The sequence below is a fragment of the Dermacentor silvarum genome, chromosome 11, assembly GCF_013339745.2.
Source record: "Dermacentor silvarum isolate Dsil-2018 chromosome 11, BIME_Dsil_1.4, whole genome shotgun sequence".
NCBI classification, from domain to species: domain Eukaryota; kingdom Metazoa; phylum Arthropoda; class Arachnida; order Ixodida; family Ixodidae; genus Dermacentor; species Dermacentor silvarum.
In genome coordinates this window covers 17,090,215-17,110,171 of record NC_051164.1, presented here as the reverse complement: position 1 = coordinate 17,110,171, position 19,957 = coordinate 17,090,215, and the positions used below count along the sequence as shown (strand labels likewise).

Genomic DNA, 19,957 nt, shown 5'->3' with positions numbered 1-19,957 from the left:
TCCGTTGAAGCGACAGACCGCACGTACCTTCCTTCGCCCGCAGCGGCGTATGCTTGCTGCCAGCGTTTTGACAGTCGTTGTCTGCAGTCATTCAGTGTGATCTATTCGTGTTTGTTTGTGCGCGCTCACACCACGCTTGTTCATTCAGTTAGTAATAGTCGGGTCACATTTTCCAACGCACGCTACACATGCAATGCTGCCCGGATCGGCAGTGCAGCGCTACAGGTGTGTCCACGGAGAAAGAAGTGGGTGTCTCTGTCCCTTCGCAAGCGCTGCCCACGGGAAGCGCTTCTCATCAACACCACCGTTTCACACGCGCCTTCTCGTGGTCATCGAGCCTCTCTTCATGTCGGTCTACTTGCGCCGCAGCACACCTGCTTACTTAATCAGCTCATGTTTACTATATTGCTACCAAGGCCGCTCACCTTACTTCGTATGACATTGCTGTGTTGCTATCGCATTCATTGCTTCGCGCTTAGGGCGAAACTGTGACATTTTTTTTCCGGCGCTGGCAAAGGTCACCAGAGGTCCCGTAACGGCGCACCAAGTGGGAAATGCCTGGCCAGTAGAACCGACGGCATGTGCGATCGTATGCGCTTGAGACGCCGAGGTCACCCGCTGTTCGCGCATCATGCATGAAGCTGGGCCAGAACAGTCGAGCGACGGTATTCCGGAATCACAAGTAAGAGGTCAGGACCATCAGGAAGCAAACTTCGACGATGTAGAGTGTCGTCGTGTAGCATAAAATGTCCAGAGAGAGGCATTATTAGCCTGGGATTTGAGACGGTCGATAGTCTTGCGTAGGACCGGGTCCTGGCGTTGTTCAGCAGCAATGTTGAAGAGCTCAGAGATGGCAAACACACAAGGACTGTAGTCGCTCGGTGCAGGTTCCGGTTGGTCGACGGGGTACCTGGGAAAGGCAGTCGGCATCCCGATGGAAGCGGCCAGATTTGTAGATTATCCTATAGGAATGTTCTTGAAGTCGTAATGCGCAGCGTCCAAGGTGACCCATGGGATCTTTGAGCGACGAAGATAGCCAGCAGAGAGCGTGATGGTAAGTGAGGACGGTAAACGTTCTGCCATACAGATAAGGACGAAATTTAGCGACGGTCCAAACAAGAGCGACGCGCTCTCTCTCGGTAATCTAATAATTCCGCACAGCGGCGGAAAGGAGGTGGCTGGCCACGTTGACTTGAGATACACCAGCTGGGCTGCTGGAGTCGCGTTGGTGTCGCGTTGGAGTTCGTCGCGTCTCACGTGAGTTCTTGTGCGCATGAGTTTTGTTGAAGTAAATGTGCCTCGGCTGACGCCCACGGGGTCGAGTGGGTGGCAGTTTCCTCTGGAGACATCGGTGGAGTCTTTCAGCGGACGGCAGGAGGTGCGGTGATAAGTGCGGTGTGCGGCGGCCCCTGTCGCGGCTAGTAGAGCACTGCACGGGCTCGGGCTTACCCAAAAGCCCGGGCCCGGCCCGGCCCACGGGCCGGGCCGGGCCGGGTAGAGCACTTTGTTTCACGGGCTCGGGCAGGGCTCGGGCACGGCGTGTGCTTTTTGACCCGGGCCCGGGCCGGGCTCGGGTTTTTTGACGCGGGCCCGGGCCGCGCTCGGGCTTTCTGCGAGTTATTCTCGGGCTTCTCAACTCTGAAAAACATGTATTTTTCGGTCTCGGGCCGGTTTCGGGCCAGTTTCGAGTCGGGCTCGGGCCGGGCTCGGGCTTAAGGTAAATGGGTGGCAAGCCGGGCCGGGCGGGTAACGTAGATTATTTCCGGGCCCGGGCCGGGCCCGGGTCTCACCATAAACGTTTTGATCGGGCTCGGGCGGGCCACCCAATGTAAAAACGGGCCCGGGCCGGGCCCGGGCCGCAAAAATCGGCCCGTGCAGTGCTCTAGCCGGCTAGGCCTACACACCGACCGGTGGCGGCATTTGTGGTTACGCCCGCAGCACAGAGATGGCACTACGATCATCACGGGCCCAAACGGTGCGATTTTTGTGAAGTGGGAGCAGGCGTTGGCGTTTGGTCGTGGCGCGGTGTGGTGTAATGGGAAGAACGAAGAGGGGCAAAACTGCTCAGGGTGTTGCAGCGAAAGGTGACTCTACGGATATGATTGGGTCATGTGCACCTGGTGCGAGTCCTGGCACCCCTTGGATGCCACACAGTTTTCGTCCATGGAGGACGCGGAAGCAGCACCAGCTTTCTACTGCCGGCAATGCGAGAAGACCGCCATTATCTGAGAGGAGTTCGCACTGCCTCTCAAGAACGAAGCAGGAGAGTCGCAAGCTCGCAGTAGCGAACGTGACAGCGATGCTGGAGGAAGAGACCAGGGCGAGAAAGACAGAGCGGGAGCACCTGGAGGATTTGCTGAGAGAGGAGAAGTGTAAACGGGAGCAGCTGGAGGAGAAGTTGAGAGAGGTGACGCGGAGTCACCACGCGTTCACGGAGGCGCAGGGGCCGCCAGGGGAAGCTCTGGTGGTACTACCCACGACGGGCTGCGAGAGAGGACAGGTGCAGGGCAGCGACGGAAGCTGCAGTGGGGAGAGTCACGTGGTGGAAAGCGCACAGACGGCGGCAGGCAACGGAGAGACACCCGATGGCACGGCAGGGCTTGTACAACGGGACGAGAGACAGTTGGATGCGGGTATCGGCACACAGCAAGGCAATACAGCGAGGAGTAAGCCTAGGAACGCCACATTGGGGAGGAAGGCAAGCAAAGCGGAGAGAGATGGCCAGACTAGAGAGCATAGCGAACAGCAGCCAAAGGCTGACTCGGTAGACGAAAACAGGAGGCGAGTATTTGTGTTCGGAGACGGTAACGCTGTCCGAATGAAGCGAACATTGCTGAAGATGGTCAGTTGGAACCGGAACGTGCATGTCAGAGCGGACACGGACACCACTGTGAAGGATGTAATTGCGGTAGTCGAAGAATCACCGGACGTGTGGGGATCATCAGAAGCCATGGTGGTATTGCATGCAGGTCGAAGGGATGTGATGGACAACAACACAGTGCCAGAGAGCGCATTAGCGGAGATACGCACCCACCTGCAGATGTGGAAAGAGAGGGCTCCGAACCATCGATTTTAGGTGTATGCGGTGCCAACACCACGGACGGGCATGGACCAGCTTCTCTGCATCTGCAGACAGTGGAATGCAAGCCTGAGATCTCTGTGAAGGAACTGGGCCCATGGGTGGAATTTGTGGCCATGGACTGGGTTCGGGGAGATGTGCTGGACGACATGATGTACAAGGCGAACATGGCAGAGGAGCTGGGAAAACGCCTTGGACGAAGGTTGTGTGCTTTTTTAGAGGTGCGCCCACCGGGAAGGCACTGGAGAGGAAGTTGGAGGGGTTTTCAGCAGGCCAGCTCAATGATGGAGACTCTCAGCCAAGCCTTACTCCACATGGCCAAAGAACAGTGGAAGCAGAGAAGGGGAGGAAAGTCCACGAATTCCAAGCACATGTGGGCACAACAGGGGTGGACAAGGAAGAAGGGAGTACGGACGACAGAACTCCAGCACTCCATCGAGAACTGAGGGGGGTTGTATCCCCGCGCCGCCGGAAACGCAGGGGACCTAGAAAGAAGAGAGTCAACCAGGGCGAGCAGTGTATGGATTCCTTAACATGCAAGGTGACCGGACGGAGCAGAGATGGGGAGAACTCATGAAAGCAATGCGGGAGGAAAAAGTTTGCACTGTTCGCCGCAGCCGTGGAGAGTCACCTACGCGACCAGGAGGTTCCGCCATGTGAATCGGTTTAGTCTGGGAGGGGTGCAACAGACAGGGCAGTGAGCGCCGAGGTGGTGGAATTCGGTGCATGTGAGAAGCCACACAACGGTGGACGAGGCTGCGGGAGGAATGTTCTGAGCATATGTGGTTGGCTGGAAACATTGTGGGTACACAGGTCGTGGTGGCCATTGTGTACATGTGGACTGGAGGACAGAAGGATAAAAGTTCGGGGATATGCTGCTGTATCACCAAAGATATAGGGGACTTTCGCTAGGGGGCATAGATCGTAGTAGTGGGGGATTTCAATGCTCATGTGGAGAACCTGGACGGCCGCACGGATGCCAATGGTAGGCTGCTCCTGGAGCTGGAGGAATCGGCTGTACTAGTGATAACCAATTTGACGGAGAAGTGCTGTGGGGCAACGACCTGGTCCACGCGGGATCACCGGTCCTGCATAGATTACTGCCTCATGACCGAACCAATGTACGAATGCCTCAACAGGATGGTGATAGATGGAAGATGGAGCGGGCAATCTGGCAAGTGACCACAACTGTTACGCCTGGTTTTCCAAACCGGTTTTGAACGCAAGCGACAGCAACTCTCTGTGGCGGTGGCTCGCCCAAATGAAAAGGCCCTACTTGAGATGGCAGCCAAGCTGGAAACGAAGGCCGATATGCTGGAATCATACGATCACCTGGTATCAGAAATGAAAGAGGTCATGGGGCAGTGGGCTCAGCGGGCACGAGGTCGGCGTGGACTCAAGCCATGGTGGAGCAGAGAAGTGGCAGAAGCCATACAGTGCAGGCTAGAAGCGAGCCGTGTCCCACAGACGGGGAATGAAGTGATAGGGGAGGTATGTATCCCATTGCTGGATGAGTGGCTGCGATCACTGCAACGGCAAGATGCCCGGACACCCTGTCTGAAGACATGGCTGGCTCGTATGTGCAGCTTGCACCGGAGGAGCAAGCCGAGGCCGATCTACGGTTGGCACCAACTGAGAGGGAATTTAAGAGAGCGGTGAGCAAAGTGGATGCAAGGACAGCAGCAAGGTGCGATGGGATACCGATGAGCCTGGTCAGGACGCAGTGGCCCAAAGCACAGGTGAGGGTCGAGGAGATCGTCGCGAAGGTGCTGGGAGCGGCGGAGGATACCAGGGGATTGGAAGAAAAGCAAGCTGCGACCTCCATAGAAAGGGTCAGGGGATAAGCGATACCTTACGAACTACAGACCAATCGCCGTGACCCCGGTCCTGTATCGAGTCACCATGTAAGTGGTGAAGGCACGACTCCAGCGCTGGTTGGAGGGCACGGGAATCTTGGAGAGCTTCAGATGGGTTTCCGACAGGGACGACGCATAGAGGACAGCCTCTTTGTCATCACGCAAAGCATTGAGCTGGCGCTCGAGGCCGGGGACCCATTGTATGTGGCTTCCTGGACATAGCTAAGGCCTATGATAGTGTAGACCGAGAGATCCTATGGAGGATACTGGCAGAGATGGGCCTGACTGACGAAGATCGCGTACTGCTTCAGGCAATCTACAGCGATGTGGTGGCAGAGGTGGAGTGGGATGGCCATAAGACTGCACAAGTAGAAATGCCTCGAGGCCTCCGGCAGGGTTGTCCGCTGTCCCCACTACTGTTTATGGTATATGTTGCAGGGGTGGTCCAACGTCTCGAGGCCTTGACTTCACATTCAGGCACAGGGAAAGCGGGCAGCTGGTGCAGAGACGGATCCCAGCGCTGGTGTATGCCGACGATTTTGCACTCCTTGCAGGCTCTCCGGAGGAGCTGCAGAAGTTGATAGACTTATGTGGCAGGGAGATGACGCGACTGCGCCTGAGGTTCAGCGCCGCAAAGTGTGTGGTGTTGGTTTGAGGGGCACAACGATGCGCGGCCCGACACAACATGGAGCCTACAGGGCAACCCAATCCTCAGGAGCACCAGCACAAAATACCTAGGCATCAGACTGACAACGAGCCCAGACTACCTCTCGGCATATGAGAGAGAGATGAGAGGCAAAGCAGCCAGGTATAAGGGAGTTCTGTGCCAGAGGTCCGTGTGGTCGTATAGTAGGTACGAGGTGATGCGAGCGCCGTGGAAGATGGTAGCAGTGCTGGGGCTTACCTACGCTAACGTCGTGCTATGCCTCTCCTTGGAAGTGCGGGAATTCCTGGAGAGGCGCCAGAGAGAGATAGGCAGGCTGGCACTGGGAGTGCACAGGTTCACACAAGTGAAGGCGATACAGGGGGAGATGGGATGGTCGCCCTTCACGGCGAGAGAGGCGGTGGCAAAGGCGGCATACGAGAATCGGCTACTGAGGCTTCCGGTGGAGAATGTCGCACGACAGGTGATGGTTCACGCCATCTTCGCCGACAAGTTGACGAAATGGACGGGAAGAACGGCTGCACTGCGTCGGCGATTTGAGTTACCGACGATCTGTCTGGAGGAGGAGGCGCAGAAGCCGAGGGACCCAATGGGCAGGGGAACACGGCTTCAGGTGCGACAAAGAGAGGCAGCTGCGTGGCGGAAAGCCGCAGAATAAAAGTCGTTCCTCGAGTTGTATCGGAGTGAGAAGCTAGAAATCCGCACCGAGTGCTGCTACGACAACTCAAAGAGAAGCGCACTGCTGGCGGAGGCGAGAGCGGGTGTGCTGCGCACATGTATTTGGAGAGCGCGCTTCACCGAGGGGGTTTCCACAACGTGCGCCCTCTGTGTAAAGTCGGACGAGACACTGCGTCACGTGGTCCTAGAGTGCGGTGGCATCTTTCCACCAACCCGCACACACGCGCGGCCTATCGCACTTGGTTTGAAGACGGAGGAGGTCGGGGCCACCGTGGTGACCAAGAAACGCCTCGAGTTTTGGTGGCAGCATGGAGCACTGCGCCGATGACTGTGCGAACATTTCTTTTTTGTTTCTGAAGTTCACAAAAGGCTGTTTCCATGTTTTTTTCCCTTTCTTTCCTTTTTCTTTTTTATGTGGTCACGCCGGTGTGGACAGGGCCAACTACGGCGACCCGATACAAAGGGCAGGACCACCATCACCATCACCATCAGCGCCGATGCCATGGCCACTGGCGTCTGTACCACCTTCCATGCAAGCAGAATGGTCAAAGTCAGCCAACACAGGTGGCGTAGTGAGTAGTGCGATGTGCTGCGAAAAGGCAGACGCTTGTGCCGGACCTCAGGTAAAAGGAACGTTTTTCTTGAGCAGGCATGTGAGAGGCCGTGCTATCGCTGCAAATTCTTTCACAAAGCGATGAGAGTAAGAGCAGAGGAAAAAAAAAAGAACAAGTGGGCGTCTTGCGAAGAACGTGACGTTGGAAAGTTAGTAACAGCGCGTTACTTTGGCACGGTCAGGTCGGATACCGGCCGCATCAACAAGATGATTAAGTACGGGGATCTCTCGGCGTCCGAAGTGGCATTTGGAGGAGTCAAGTGAAGACCGGGCGCTTCGAAACAGCTGCAAAATATCCGAAAGTCGTTGGAGGTGACTGGGGAATGTGGGCGAAAAAACGACCACGTCGTCAAGGTAACATAAACAAGTAGACAAATTGAACCCGCGAAGGAGGGAATCCATCATTCTTTCAAATGTTGCTGGGGCATTACACAACCCAAAGGGCATCACTTTAAACTGGTACAGCCCATCGGGCGCAATGAAGGCGGTCTTTTCGCGATCCTGCTCGTCAACGGCAATTTTCCAATAGCCGGAAGGAAGATCTATGGAAGAAAAGTACCTTGCGTCATGGAGAGAGTCGAGCGCATTGTTTATTCGTGGCAAAGGGTAGTCGTCCTTTTTAGTTATCATGTTCAGGTGCCGATAGTCGATACAGAACGGCCAGGTGCTGTCTTTTTTTCTGACAAGCACCACAGAGGACGCCGAAGGACTCGCAGATGGTTCAATGATGTCCTTAGTCAGCATTTTCTCAACTTCAGTTTGAATGACAGGGAGTTCGGACGCACACACTCGGTAAGGGCGCCTATAGATGGGTCTAGCATCCCCATTATAGATGAAATTGAAAGTGAAAGTTTATTTCTTTTCAACGAAAAGAGAGCGCCAAGACAAAAGGCAAGAGCCTGACAAGGTCCTGGTGACCCGTGTAACAGCTGGCATTGTGCACAAGCACTTCACAAAAAATCCACAATTAATTTCTCAAGCCTCGCTGTAAGAACATGCATGAAATTTGTACAAGAAAAGAATAACTAAATCACATACACAACTTATCGTATGAGCGGTATAAAGATAAATAATTTTGTCAAACATAAAAATGTCAGTCCTAAAACACAGAAACTAAATCACAAAGCTGGCAACAAGTGTGTAAATGAAAAACATCTCAAAGATAAAAAAATATAACTGCGAGTCGGCCTAGTTGGAACAGATTCATTTTCTTAAATTTTTGCGCGCAAACAAACAGGGACGAAGAAAAGGAGACACAAGGACCTCGTCCTTGTGTCTCCTTTTCTTCGTCCCTGTTTGTTTGCGCGCAAAAATTTAAGAAAATAAAAAATAAATACAAAGTCTGTCGACAAAATAAATATCTCACTCAGTTTGTTCCAATAGGCGTTTTTTAATTATCGATTTAAAACGTTTTTGTGGAAGGTAATATTCAGTGTCAAAGGGAAATTGATTTATTACCATAGGAATTTGGTAGCCTCCAAGGTGCAGTGTCCTCTTGCAAGATATCGTGATTGTTCATTCTGAAAGCGGAACTGCGCATGCAAAGATCTGTGTGCAGTCAACAACATAAAGCGCACTGGCAGCGTCTAATAGTTATCGTTCACTTATTTTCTGGGTAATTTGCATGTTACAAAGGGCACAAAGGACATGCATATTTACGACGAGCGTAGCTTTTAAATACTTTTTATTCCGTGGTTGTACGCGTACCGCCCTTATGATAGCTCCGTCGCCTTTTTCGAAGATGAAAGAAAAAATGTAGTGGCACCTCGCACCATCGCCTTTGCGCTATAATAAGGTCAGTAACGGAAATAAGGTCAGTAATACGGTCAGTAATAAGGTCAGTAGCGGAAATCTGCGATCACATCACACTCAACCATTCGTTGCGGTCATCACCTCGCATCGATTCAAGCCCTTAACGCCAGGCGTTTGATTGCGTTCTACACCAATGAAGTGATCGCTGCATGTTGTGAGTGAAGCGCTGGTGTAATTCCTTGTCTATATCAGTTCACAGATACAGATAAAGTTATAGACAATATGAATTCCGCAATAATTGTGATTCCATACAAATTGAATTCGTCAGCACAACAATTGTACACTGCTGAAAACAAAAAATCAATAAAGAGTCTAAGCTCGCGCTCTATCAGTTGCACGTTGTCCAAGAATTTCTTGAACAGCTGGGTGAGGTCCCACACGATTTCGAGGCGTGGAACTAGAAGGACGTGTCCAACAGCCTCGAGACCAGTTCAGTGCGCGTGATCGTTCCTAGCAGCTCAAACTCCCGCAGTCTGCGGTGCTCCTTGAACTCCTGCGCGAGTCTGGTCAGGACGCAGTCTTTAATGGTCACGTTCCGGAGGGCGTGGTTATCACGTTCATTGTCCCATATGAAGTTCGTGGTTGGCAATCACCAGTGAGGAGAGATAGATGTCCTCAACTTCCATCAGTGTTACCTGCAGTTCAAAGGCGACGAAAATTGTGAAGGAATAAAATGTCACGAGGTGCTACCCTTGACGAAATTCGGAATCTTGTGGGTCTTACCCGTCGATACTTACTGATTTATTAACTAAATGGGAAAAACATTTTTTCCCCATCTATCGTTTACGTCAACGGTAGAACTTGCATAGTCTGTCGGTTAACGGGTTTACCCGACAAACGGTAAACCAGTTGCGCGACTTTTCCTTGTTGTATCCAGCGCTTAGGAAAATGCGGTTTGGGGATGATGCAGCTTATGCATAAACAACCAGTATGTCGCGTTCTCTATATCACCTCTACACTTTCAGACTTGGGATTGTTAAAATCTGCTACAATGAACGAATCCGCCAGGCACCAAGTTTAATCGTTCAGACCCCCCAAAACGGAAAACGATCACGGCAAACAATGTCAGGATTATTAAAATATGCAAAAAAAAGTTGAGGCGTTGCAATGACTGATCAGATTTCGATATCTGCAGGCATGAACATTACCATTATATTTTACAGTTTTTCATTGCTTAATTTCTACTTTCTCTCAGCTTCATTCCTGATAAAGCTTAACTCTGAAGCATTACGTGCAAAAACCAAAAGCTCATTATCAGGCACGTGGAATTGGAGGGCTACGGAATAATTTTCAACACCTGGGCTTCATTGACGTGCACATAAATCGCACATAAGTGCACGAACGTTTTTTTTTTTCGAATTTTGCCCCCATCAAAATGCAGCCGCCACTGCTGGGTTGTTAATTCATTGCAAAAAGGTCTTTTTGGCCTCTTGTAAGAAAGTGTTTGTCATTTTTTTCTCTGTGTGATCTGCCGTTTCCACTGCTTTTTTTTTCGTGGCTGCGACATATTTACACGGAAGCCTCCTTTCCAAGCGGCTGCTGTGTAATGCAGCTTTCACGTAGCCCAGCGAGGTGCCAGTTATGGTGGCATTTCGGTGGTGCCACCTCTGTGTGTCTCTTATAAGAAAGTCACTTATTTTGTGGCCTCCGTGAGCATGAGCTCAATTTACGCAACCACGCCACCGAGTAAATGTTGCAAGTCAGAGGGAGAGGAAAGATGTGATTGCCCACAATATTCCCAGATAATTCTTCGCCATTTCTGGCAACATACCTGACCATGTTCGCATCCGTAATGAAGTTGTTTGTAGATGAGTATCGGCACTTGAATAGTGATACAAACGCGGCTAATCTGCATGTTGTTTCTTACATATCAGTCCAGCGTTTTTATGCGTTGTTTCTAAATGAGTATTGGCACTTCAATAGTGATACAAGCTCATACCAAATACTCACCTAGAAACAACTTCATTTCGGATGCGAACACGGTCACGTAAGCCCTGACTGGGAGATAACCACTGTCGTTGAAAAGAAAATTGTACAATGATTGCATCCTACCGGAGCTAACATATGGTGCAGAAACTTGGAGGTTAACAAAGAAGCTCGAGAACAAGTTAAGGACTGCACAAAGAGCGATGGAACGAAAAATGTTAGGTCTAACGTTAAGAGACAGGAAGAGAGCGGTAGGGATTAGAGAGCAAACGGGGATAGCCGATATTCTAGATGACATCAAGTGGAAAAAGTGGAGCTGGGCAGGCCATGTAAAATTGCGTAGGATGGATAATCGGTGGGCTATTAGGGTTACAGAATGGGTACCAAGAGAAGGGAAGCGCTGTCGAGGACGGCAGAAAACTAGCTGGGCTGATGAAGTTATGAAATTTGCAGGCGCAAGTTGAAATCAGCTAGCGCAATACAGGGGTAATTCGAGATCGCAGGGAGAGGCCTTCGTCCTGCAGTGGGCATAAATATAGGCTGACGATGATGATGATGATACAGTGACCTGCGCCTATTAGAGCGCAGCTCTTAGGCGTCCATACCTGCGGAGAGCGTCAGCGCAACCGAGCGGACGAGCACAGCGAAAGACAAGAGCGAAGCCGGAGCGCAGTGGGTGATGACAAAAATTCGCAGACAATTAGGATAGTCCCTAATGCGAAATTTGGAAGCAGCTCTACACGTGCTTTCATTTCGCGATATATTGGCTGGCGCAGACAGTCTGCCTCGTGAGGCAAGTTGTAAATGGAGTGAAGTGTGGTGTGACGGCCTCGCTAATCGGGAGATCGCGAGAGGAAGCGTGTGATGCCACCGCGTGGGTGACGCGTGGGCGCGACTCACAGCAGCCGCCGCCGACAGGCCTTCTAAAACGATGAGCGCGTCGTCTGTATGGAAACAAAGCGCTGCATGAGCGGAGGTTGCCTGCGGCGGCTTCCACGCGCTTCCTCTCACGATAAACACCGACTTCCTTGACTGAAACACGCAAACCCCGATACACACCGATTTCTCTCGGGAGTTGAAATTAGAAACAGAAAAAAAAAACGGCCACCATCCCGCCCTGCGAACGTGAATGCCCAGCGAAGCTGTATCAAACACCACAAATGGTGGACCATTGTATTCACGCTGTTCTCCTGGTGTCATTAAATTCCGTGGTATACCCATGGTTGTCTTAGATTGAACTGAATGAGTTGCTAGACGGGTCTCTCTTTCATATATGAAAGCGTGGTGACGTCACTAAGTGTATATATATGTTGACACGTGCTCTATGTAGATACTTAGACGACGTTGACGCTATGTGATTCAACGGACTCCGAGTAGTGGGACAGCGGAAATTCGAAGACGAAGAACTCTTTCTTCTGCTGATTCTCAACAGCTGTTCTGCAATCTTGTTCAACGTAATGTCTCGTGTTCGCGTTGAACCGAGACACTGGTGGAGAACCGGGGTACACAACCCCGCCTGATGCTCCGGACTCCTGCTGGAAGCCGTTCATCCAGCCCATCTCCAATCCTGTGCATCGCTTCAGTCGGAGGTCACTCAGCCGGGCCCTGTTTACCTCTGCCAATGGCGACTGCCAGCCCGCCACAGATACTACGATTTCCACAAGACGGCAGAACAGCTTTTGAGAATTACCAAAACAAAGACTTCTCCTTCGTCTTTGAATTTCCCCTGTCCCACTGCTCGGAATCCGTTGAAGCACATATGTTAACGTCTTCTAAGTGTCTACATAGATCACGTGTCAATATATATGTAATGACGAAATATATATAAATATGTATGTAGTGACGTCACAATGTAGTGACGAAACATCCTTGGTACCGCATTCAGTAATGCAACTTAAGAAAAAGCTATTTTGCAAGTTATCTTTTTTGTTATAGCACTAAAGGATAAGCCGCACAGATGATATTCCTTTAAGTACTTCTACTGCTAATTATTTATTCATGGCCAGACAGAAAATAAAAACTGCGCCCCAATTGGGGAAACAGTCAGGGTTCATGAAGGATGGAACACGTTAACCTGGAGTTTTGTGTTTACGCCACGAATTTTTGCGACCAACGAGAGGTATACAGCTTCGCTGCAAAAGAATGGTTCAAAGGGGTAACATAATTTTGACAACCTGAAGGTAATGAACGTGCACCCGAAGCACGCGGTAAAAGAAAGTTTTTGCATTATACAACCATCGGAATGCCGTGGTCGGAACATGAACCCGCGACCTAGCGATCGGCAACACGACGCCTAAACCACTTAGCCTACCGCGGTGGGTCATAAGTATAGCATGAGTGGTTTGATAAGACTGGCCCTTCAGATGCCCGAGGCCCATGGCGTAGCCAACCCGACAAGCCAGCCCAAAGTCGCAAAAATTCTTGCTACATTTTGGGCACTGGTCTAAGCTTACTACTCGGCCGAAATACTTCCTTTTCTGATCGTCATAGAAGAACGTCCTCACAGCTGGCCAAGATTGAAGAGTGGAAATAAAAATGAGAATAAGAGAAAGTAGAGTATCAAATTCTAAGGAGGGTTGGGAATTAAACTATGCAACAAAATCTCGCTAAGCACCACACCGCCATAACCACTGAGCCACCACGGTGGGTCCCTTATCAGCCGCATCACTCCTTACTGCCATGTAAAAAAGACTAAACTATCGACACTCTCCTGATGATTCCTGGAAATACGAGCGTTGAAAACTTACCCTGTCGAGAGTGACGTGCGTAAACAGCTCCGTTTGGTTGAGTACCCAAGCATGGAGAACATTCTGAACCGGAGCTCCTCGACGCCGATCAGGTGAACCGGGACGACCCACTTGGCAACCGTGATGTGCTGCAGGAACTGCCCCGGGCGAAAGCGATCCAGCACTAACACGTTCAGGCTGACGCCGGAGAAACAGCGGCGCTCGTGCAGAAACCACAATGTAGCCAAGCATAGAAGCACAGCTTTGAGGTCGTAGGGAGCCACGGGATCGTTATGGGTCATTATGAGGTCCAGGCTGCCTTCGCGCAGTTCGTTGAATTCCACGCCGAATGGCTTCAGGAACTTGTTCAACTCTTCCTGCATAGCGCACAACGGAAATGAAGTTAGTAAGAGCTGCTTCCCGAAATAAAGTGAAGCTTGTTCACTTCACGGCTCGAGCTCATACAAGGTATGTCGGCATACATTAACAGTCCGCATTGTCCTGCTTCCCTTGTCCCTAAGCTACCTGTTTGTGAAACCTGTGGAACCGGAACCTGTTTTAACGCGATAGCGTTAAGGGACCGTGTCGCAGAAAATCCGGTGTCGGTGTGCGATGTCGGCGTCCGTGGAGAGAAAATGATCCCCAACCACCCCGACCGCGCAGGCCCTCCACGTGGTGCATGGTTTTCGGTGAACAAAAATTGAATTTCTCAGTGAAATCTGCCAAAAAAAAAATGGTAAAGTACGACTTTACCATTAGGCGTCGGATACGGCGTCGGATTGTTGACTATTTTGCGTCGTATTGTAATTTGAATGTACGAGAAAAGATAATTCTGTTACGAGGAAACTCAAACACAAACCCCTTTTCCAGCATTTCTACCAGACCTACAGCCGCGCGCTCGGGTACTTTACTTGCGAAAATGATATCGAGATGGCGCTCGCATCCGCGGCAGGGCGAATTGGGGCTTCGCCTGGCTAATGCGTTTTGGACACGTGTGCGCGTCGGGGCTTTAGCAAACAATTAATAAAATAATAAAAGAAGTGCTAGGGTCTTCTTATTTTAATAAAAGACCCCTCATATTGCCCCTGGAAAAACTGTCTTCCCAGCAATGCATTTCTGTTTAATATTGAAGCCGACTTTAAAGGGACCGGTGTAAGCTTGGTCTTTGTAAGCTGGCTTTCCCACGTTCAGTTGTGCAGTGAAGCGCTTCCACTGAAAGAAAAATGCGATGCAAACGGCGCCCGATAACGCTATCGCGTTCCACTCTTAAAGGCGAAGCTTAAGCGTCCTCCAATTTTTGTGCACTAGCAATCTCTCCTGCTTCACATATGCTTTACACTTGAAAATGCTCTTGATCTTCGACCTGCCCAGACAACGAAGAGACGAACGTCATCTGGTGTTTTAGAAGCTGGAAACTCTGATCAGCATCCGTGCTGTGACCTTAACTTAGACTGCAATGAGTAGGACACGCGGTTGAGGTGACAGAACGAGTTACCGCTTCAGTCACCATCCAGCAGCGGGCACCTCCTTCGTTTTGCTGTGTGCATGAGTCGAGCCGTGAAGGCATCTCCAATACATCGCGGGCGACATCGGCAGCCCTGTCGAGAAACTCGGGTTCGTCCTTGAGCTGGTTTTCGGCAAAGTGCAGGAACCTATGTGCCTCCATGTCCAGGATCTGGAAGCATCAGAGATTAAGACCAACATGGTGGCTCGAGCCTAAAGCAGCAGCAACGTTTAGACTCCAATCCTACAGGAGCATCAACCAGCTCGAAATCATCAGTCGGCCGACGTTCCCGTGAGATTATTGATGTGCTTATGGGATGCGTTCTTATCTCTGTCTCCCAATGATTCCGACCGTCCCAGACGGAACAATATTCGGGCACAACTAATATACGATGATTATCCCATTAAGCGAATAGGCGAAGCACGTCATTTACGAGGCGTGTACTGCGGCAGCGTTCCACTCGGGGATTTCCGTGTGGACATGCTGCGCCTTCTGGAGGCACCGCCGTGAAGTCTGCGAACACCCAGTGGTACGTACACATTGACCCAAGTTAGGGTCAAAGAGGTTCATTGAAAGGCGCAACAGATAACCAGTGGAACACACCCAGTGGCCCATACACAGGTGAACGGACTACATTTGAGACTGTTCGGGATCGGCTAAACATCCACAGATACCAATATCTCCGGGAATGGGCGACGTGTTTAGAGGGATAGCTAGACAGCCGGAAAGAGAACTGGTCTGACAACGCCAAGGATTCTATTCGCAGTTAAAGAACGCTACTAGTTTTTACCCGAAAGCAGATGTACGTACGCAGCGGATTACCTCAGGCATTGCTTTCCTCAGTTCCAGGCACGCGTGAAAAAGGTTTAAGTACGGAAATGAGCTGAGGGTATTAAGGAAAAACAAAATAAAAGTGCTTGTATGAAATACCGAGAAAATATAAGCAGAAATAATTTAATATATATTATTCGGTTAAACGTCCCGAAACTGCACAGGGTTCAGAGTAGGGTTCAGTGTTTTCGGTATACACTGATTAACACCGTAAATTAACCCTCGGGCGTTTTTCTCTGAATCGGTAAAAACCGAGAACCTCCCAATTCGAGCTGTACTTAAGAAATAAAAAGAAAGAAAGATGGGCAATTGTCACTTTCAATCCACGATTTCTTGAGTCACCGCAACACATTAATACGCGGTTAGCACTTAACTCTCCTGCATATATTTTTCTTTTCGTTTCTTGTTGCGAAAGTAGAGTATTCCTGGGTGCTAAAACAAGAAAACAGATTTTTTTTATGTGAAGCATTTGTAGAATATTCGCTGTATGTTGTTGTTTCTGCTGAAGTTTGCCTTGGCTGCTTCTGGCGAGCGCACAGCATAGAATGGCAGCTCCAGGCAAAAGCTTGCCGTTGATTTCCTTACCATATCCGTGTCAAGCGCCAACATAGAATTTGTGTTTTCGGGATTGCGTTTCGTGAACCTTAAAGAGCGTGCTCCGATGGCTGACAAATCTCTCGCTATGTACATGCCCATTTTGCCCAACAACATTATGCATTACTTTCATGTTCCAGAAAGCGTCGTATATCATTTGTTGTTACCACTCGTTCGTTCATGAACTATTTTGCAGAGTGTTTGGGATATGTTCAATAAAGTCGTGTCATGTCAGGTGCGTTATATATTCTCCAGTAATAATACAGTCTATTTACAACGCAAGCCCCGATAAACACCAATTTCTCTCTTACATGGAAATTCCACAACGAAAAACACCGGCTCAAAGTAAAAAAAAAACAGAGATAACACCGATAAACACAGGCGGAACTTGAAGAAAAAGAAATACCGAAAACGTGTACCACTATTTGTAAGGGATGCCATAGTGGGTGCCCTTGGTTAATTTTGACAACCTGAGGGTATGCAACGTGCACCCAAAGCACGGTACACGACCTCGCGCGATCAGCAGCATGACGTCATAGCCACTTAGCTTACCGCCATGGGTCTAAAGGTATGTATAGTAAGAGCAATTTGGTAAAACTAGCCAATGAAATGCGTGAGGCCCATGGCGTAGCCAGCCATACAAGCGAGCCTTAAGTCATAAAAATCCTTAATGCTTTTTGTACTCTGGTCTAACCTTACCACTCAATAGAAAGGCGTGCTTGTCTGATCGTCATCGAAGAAGGTCCTCACAGTTGACCAAGAGTGAAGAGAGGAAATATAACTTAGATGAGTAATTGAAAGTGAGTCGAATTCTAAAGAGAGTTGGGCATCAAACCATGTTGCAACATCGTGCCCAGCACCACATCACCATAGCCTCTGACTCACCACTGCGGGTCCCTTCTCAGCCGTGCCACACCATTGTTCCATGTAAACAGGTCTGAACTATCGACATCCTGATGATGCCTGGAAAAAATTTTAAACTCACCCTGTCGAGGGTGACGTGCGCCAACAGCTTCGTTTGGTCGAGCGCCAGAACCAGGGGGCACATTGTGAACAGGAGCTCGATTCCCTCGACATCGATCAGGTGGAACGTGACGACCTGCTTGGCGAACGTGATGTGCTGCTGGAACTGGCCCGGGCGAAAGCGCTCCACCACTGACACGTTAAGGCTGATGCCGGAGAAACAGCGGTGCTCGCGCAGAAACCAGCATGTAGCCAAGAAGAGAACCACAGCTTTGGGGTCGCAGGGTGTCACGGGATCGGTATGGCTGATTGTGAAGTCCAGGCTGCCTTCGCGCAGTTCGTAAAGCACCACGCCGAAGGGATTCAGGAACTTGTTCAACTCTCCCTGCATCACGCGCAACGGCAATGAAGTTTGTTAGAGCTGCTCCCAGAAGCAAAGTGAACTTGTTGACTTCACGGTTCGTACTCGTACAAGGTGTGTCTGCATATATAGAGGGCCGTAATTGCACAGTTGTCCACATTGTCTTGTTTCCCATTCGCCTAAGCTACTCCTATAGCTGTTTTGTGCAGTAACAGTCTGTCTTGCTAACAAATGCTTTGCGCGTGTGGAAAACGCTTTTTCTCGCCAACCTGCCCAGACATCCAAGGGAAGAACGTCATCTGGTGTCTTATCAGCTAGAAACTTTGTGACCAACCTCTGTGCTGTGGCCTTAACAAACTTAGCATGCAAATAGAAAGCCACAGCGGTGGGCCTGATGTGTGCCGTGTATGATACGCACGCTATGTTTGTACGTGGTTGAAGAGACAGAATGAGTTACCGCTTCCGTCTCCATCCAGCGGCGGGTACCTGCGTTCTGCTGCTTGCGTGAGTCGTGCAGTGAAGGCATCAGCAATACGTGGTGGGCGACACAGGCGGCCCTCTCGAGCATCTTAAGGTCGTCCTTAAACTGCTTTTCGGCAAACTGCAGGAAGCTGTACGCCCCCATCTCCAGGATCTGGAAGCGTCAGAGGTGTTAGATCAACATGGTGGTTCGACCTTAAAACAGCAGCAATGTTTAGACTCCGATCCTACAGGAGCATCAACCGGCATGAAATCATTCGTCGGTCATCCCACCTGTAAGATCTTACAGCGAAGCTGTTAAGGGCTAGGTTCGAGGAGATCGCGTCCGTGTAGTAGACTGAAAGGGGTGTACAACAGTTCAGATGCATCGCGTCACCTTGTGGCGTCGCATGAAAACGTCGGGATGGCGGTGTTTTTAAACTTCGGGATCCTAAAAAACTTGCGCACCACACCGCACTTTTCGCAGGAGCTTATGTTTGCTTCTGCATTACGTGACGTAGCTCACCCTGGTTGGCACGTGAGCGCGTCAGCGCTGGTACGCGCGCGGCGATTGGCATATCGATTCTTAAAAAAGAAAAAAAAAACCATCAACGCCTGTCCTATATTCTGTGTAGGTTCTTTGTGCGTTAGCGGACATGATGATGATGATGATGATGATGATTTATTGGCATCCCCTTTGAAACGGGGTGGCGACAAATAATGACCTAGCCTGCTTGATTTATTCAGGTATACTATACATGTTCTTCATTTAGCATTTTTGTATACCTCTCATTATTTTTATTTTTCAAAAATTTATCTTCTACCGCTGCCTACGATTTTAAGAGATCAGGTCGTATCCATCTTTTCCCACATCACTCCGGAGCGTCGCGCCCCCTTGCGTCGCCGGCTAAAAGTTGCGTCGCTCGAAAGGGTAAACGTAAATCGCTCCAAAGCGTAGCGCCACCTTTGTGGCACCCGGTGATATCTCCCTGGTTTCGCAGAGAATAGGGAATTAAGGCGGTGCGGCGAAAGGATACCACCGACGATGAGCGGGCCGCGCACGCCAAGCGTAAGTGTGCTACCCGCCAGGAACGCGAGGCGGAAGTAAATGCGAACTGTCCATATGGCCACGATCCCGCGAAATTGGAACGTTTCAAGGAGCAACGATCAATCATACACAGCTTCGCTGGTCGTCCACCTTCACGGAGTGGAATGGCACTGAATTTTTTTATGTTCGTACGCGATCATTCTTATCTCTGTCTCAGAATAATTCCAAGCCTCACACAAACAGCAAGATTCCACACAACTATTCCGCGAATTTTTGAGGTACGCCATAGGGGAGAACTCCGGATTAATTTTCACCGCCTGGGGATCTATAATGTGCACCCGATGCACCCCTAAATGTAAGTGAGCGAGCATTTTTGCATTCCGCCCCCATCGAAACACTGCCGTCTTGGCGGAGTATCGAACATGCGAGCTCGTGCACAGCAGCAGAACGTCATACGGGATGATCATTTTTCAGTTTTCCGGAAGTTTTATTAATCGACTGTCACAGATAACATAGCTATAGTCCTTGAGTTGGATTGTTCTGAGTGGCGGATATTGCTTCCATGAGAAAGGGAAACACATATTTAGCTACCTAAAAAAAAGCCACAAGCTGGAGCTCAGCAGCTTAAAGTCATAGCCACTGGAGTACCGCTGCGGATTTCTGCGCACTATACCATGGTTCCAATGTTCGTATTAAAAAATTACATTCGTGGGTGTTATGTGCCAAGCGGACGATATGATTACGAAGCACACCGTTTCGTGGGGGACACGAGGACACGTGTAGTGGGAGTCGCTGTCCGATGCACCTGGCGTCTGACAGCTTCTTCTTCGTTTTTCCTTCTAT

At 50.1% G+C, this 19,957-nt stretch overlaps 1 protein-coding gene across 1 annotated transcript; it reads left to right on the top strand.

Annotated features, from left to right (window-relative positions):
• The first annotated feature begins 2,299 nt into the window (after positions 1 to 2,299).
• Positions 2,300 to 3,255, top strand: LOC125941260 (uncharacterized). Its single transcript, XM_049658230.1, has one exon. The coding sequence runs from the start codon at positions 2,300 to 2,302 to the stop codon at positions 3,074 to 3,076; it is 777 nt and encodes a 258-aa protein (XP_049514187.1). The 3' UTR covers positions 3,077 to 3,255.
• Positions 3,256 to 19,957: the final 16,702 nt, after the last annotated feature.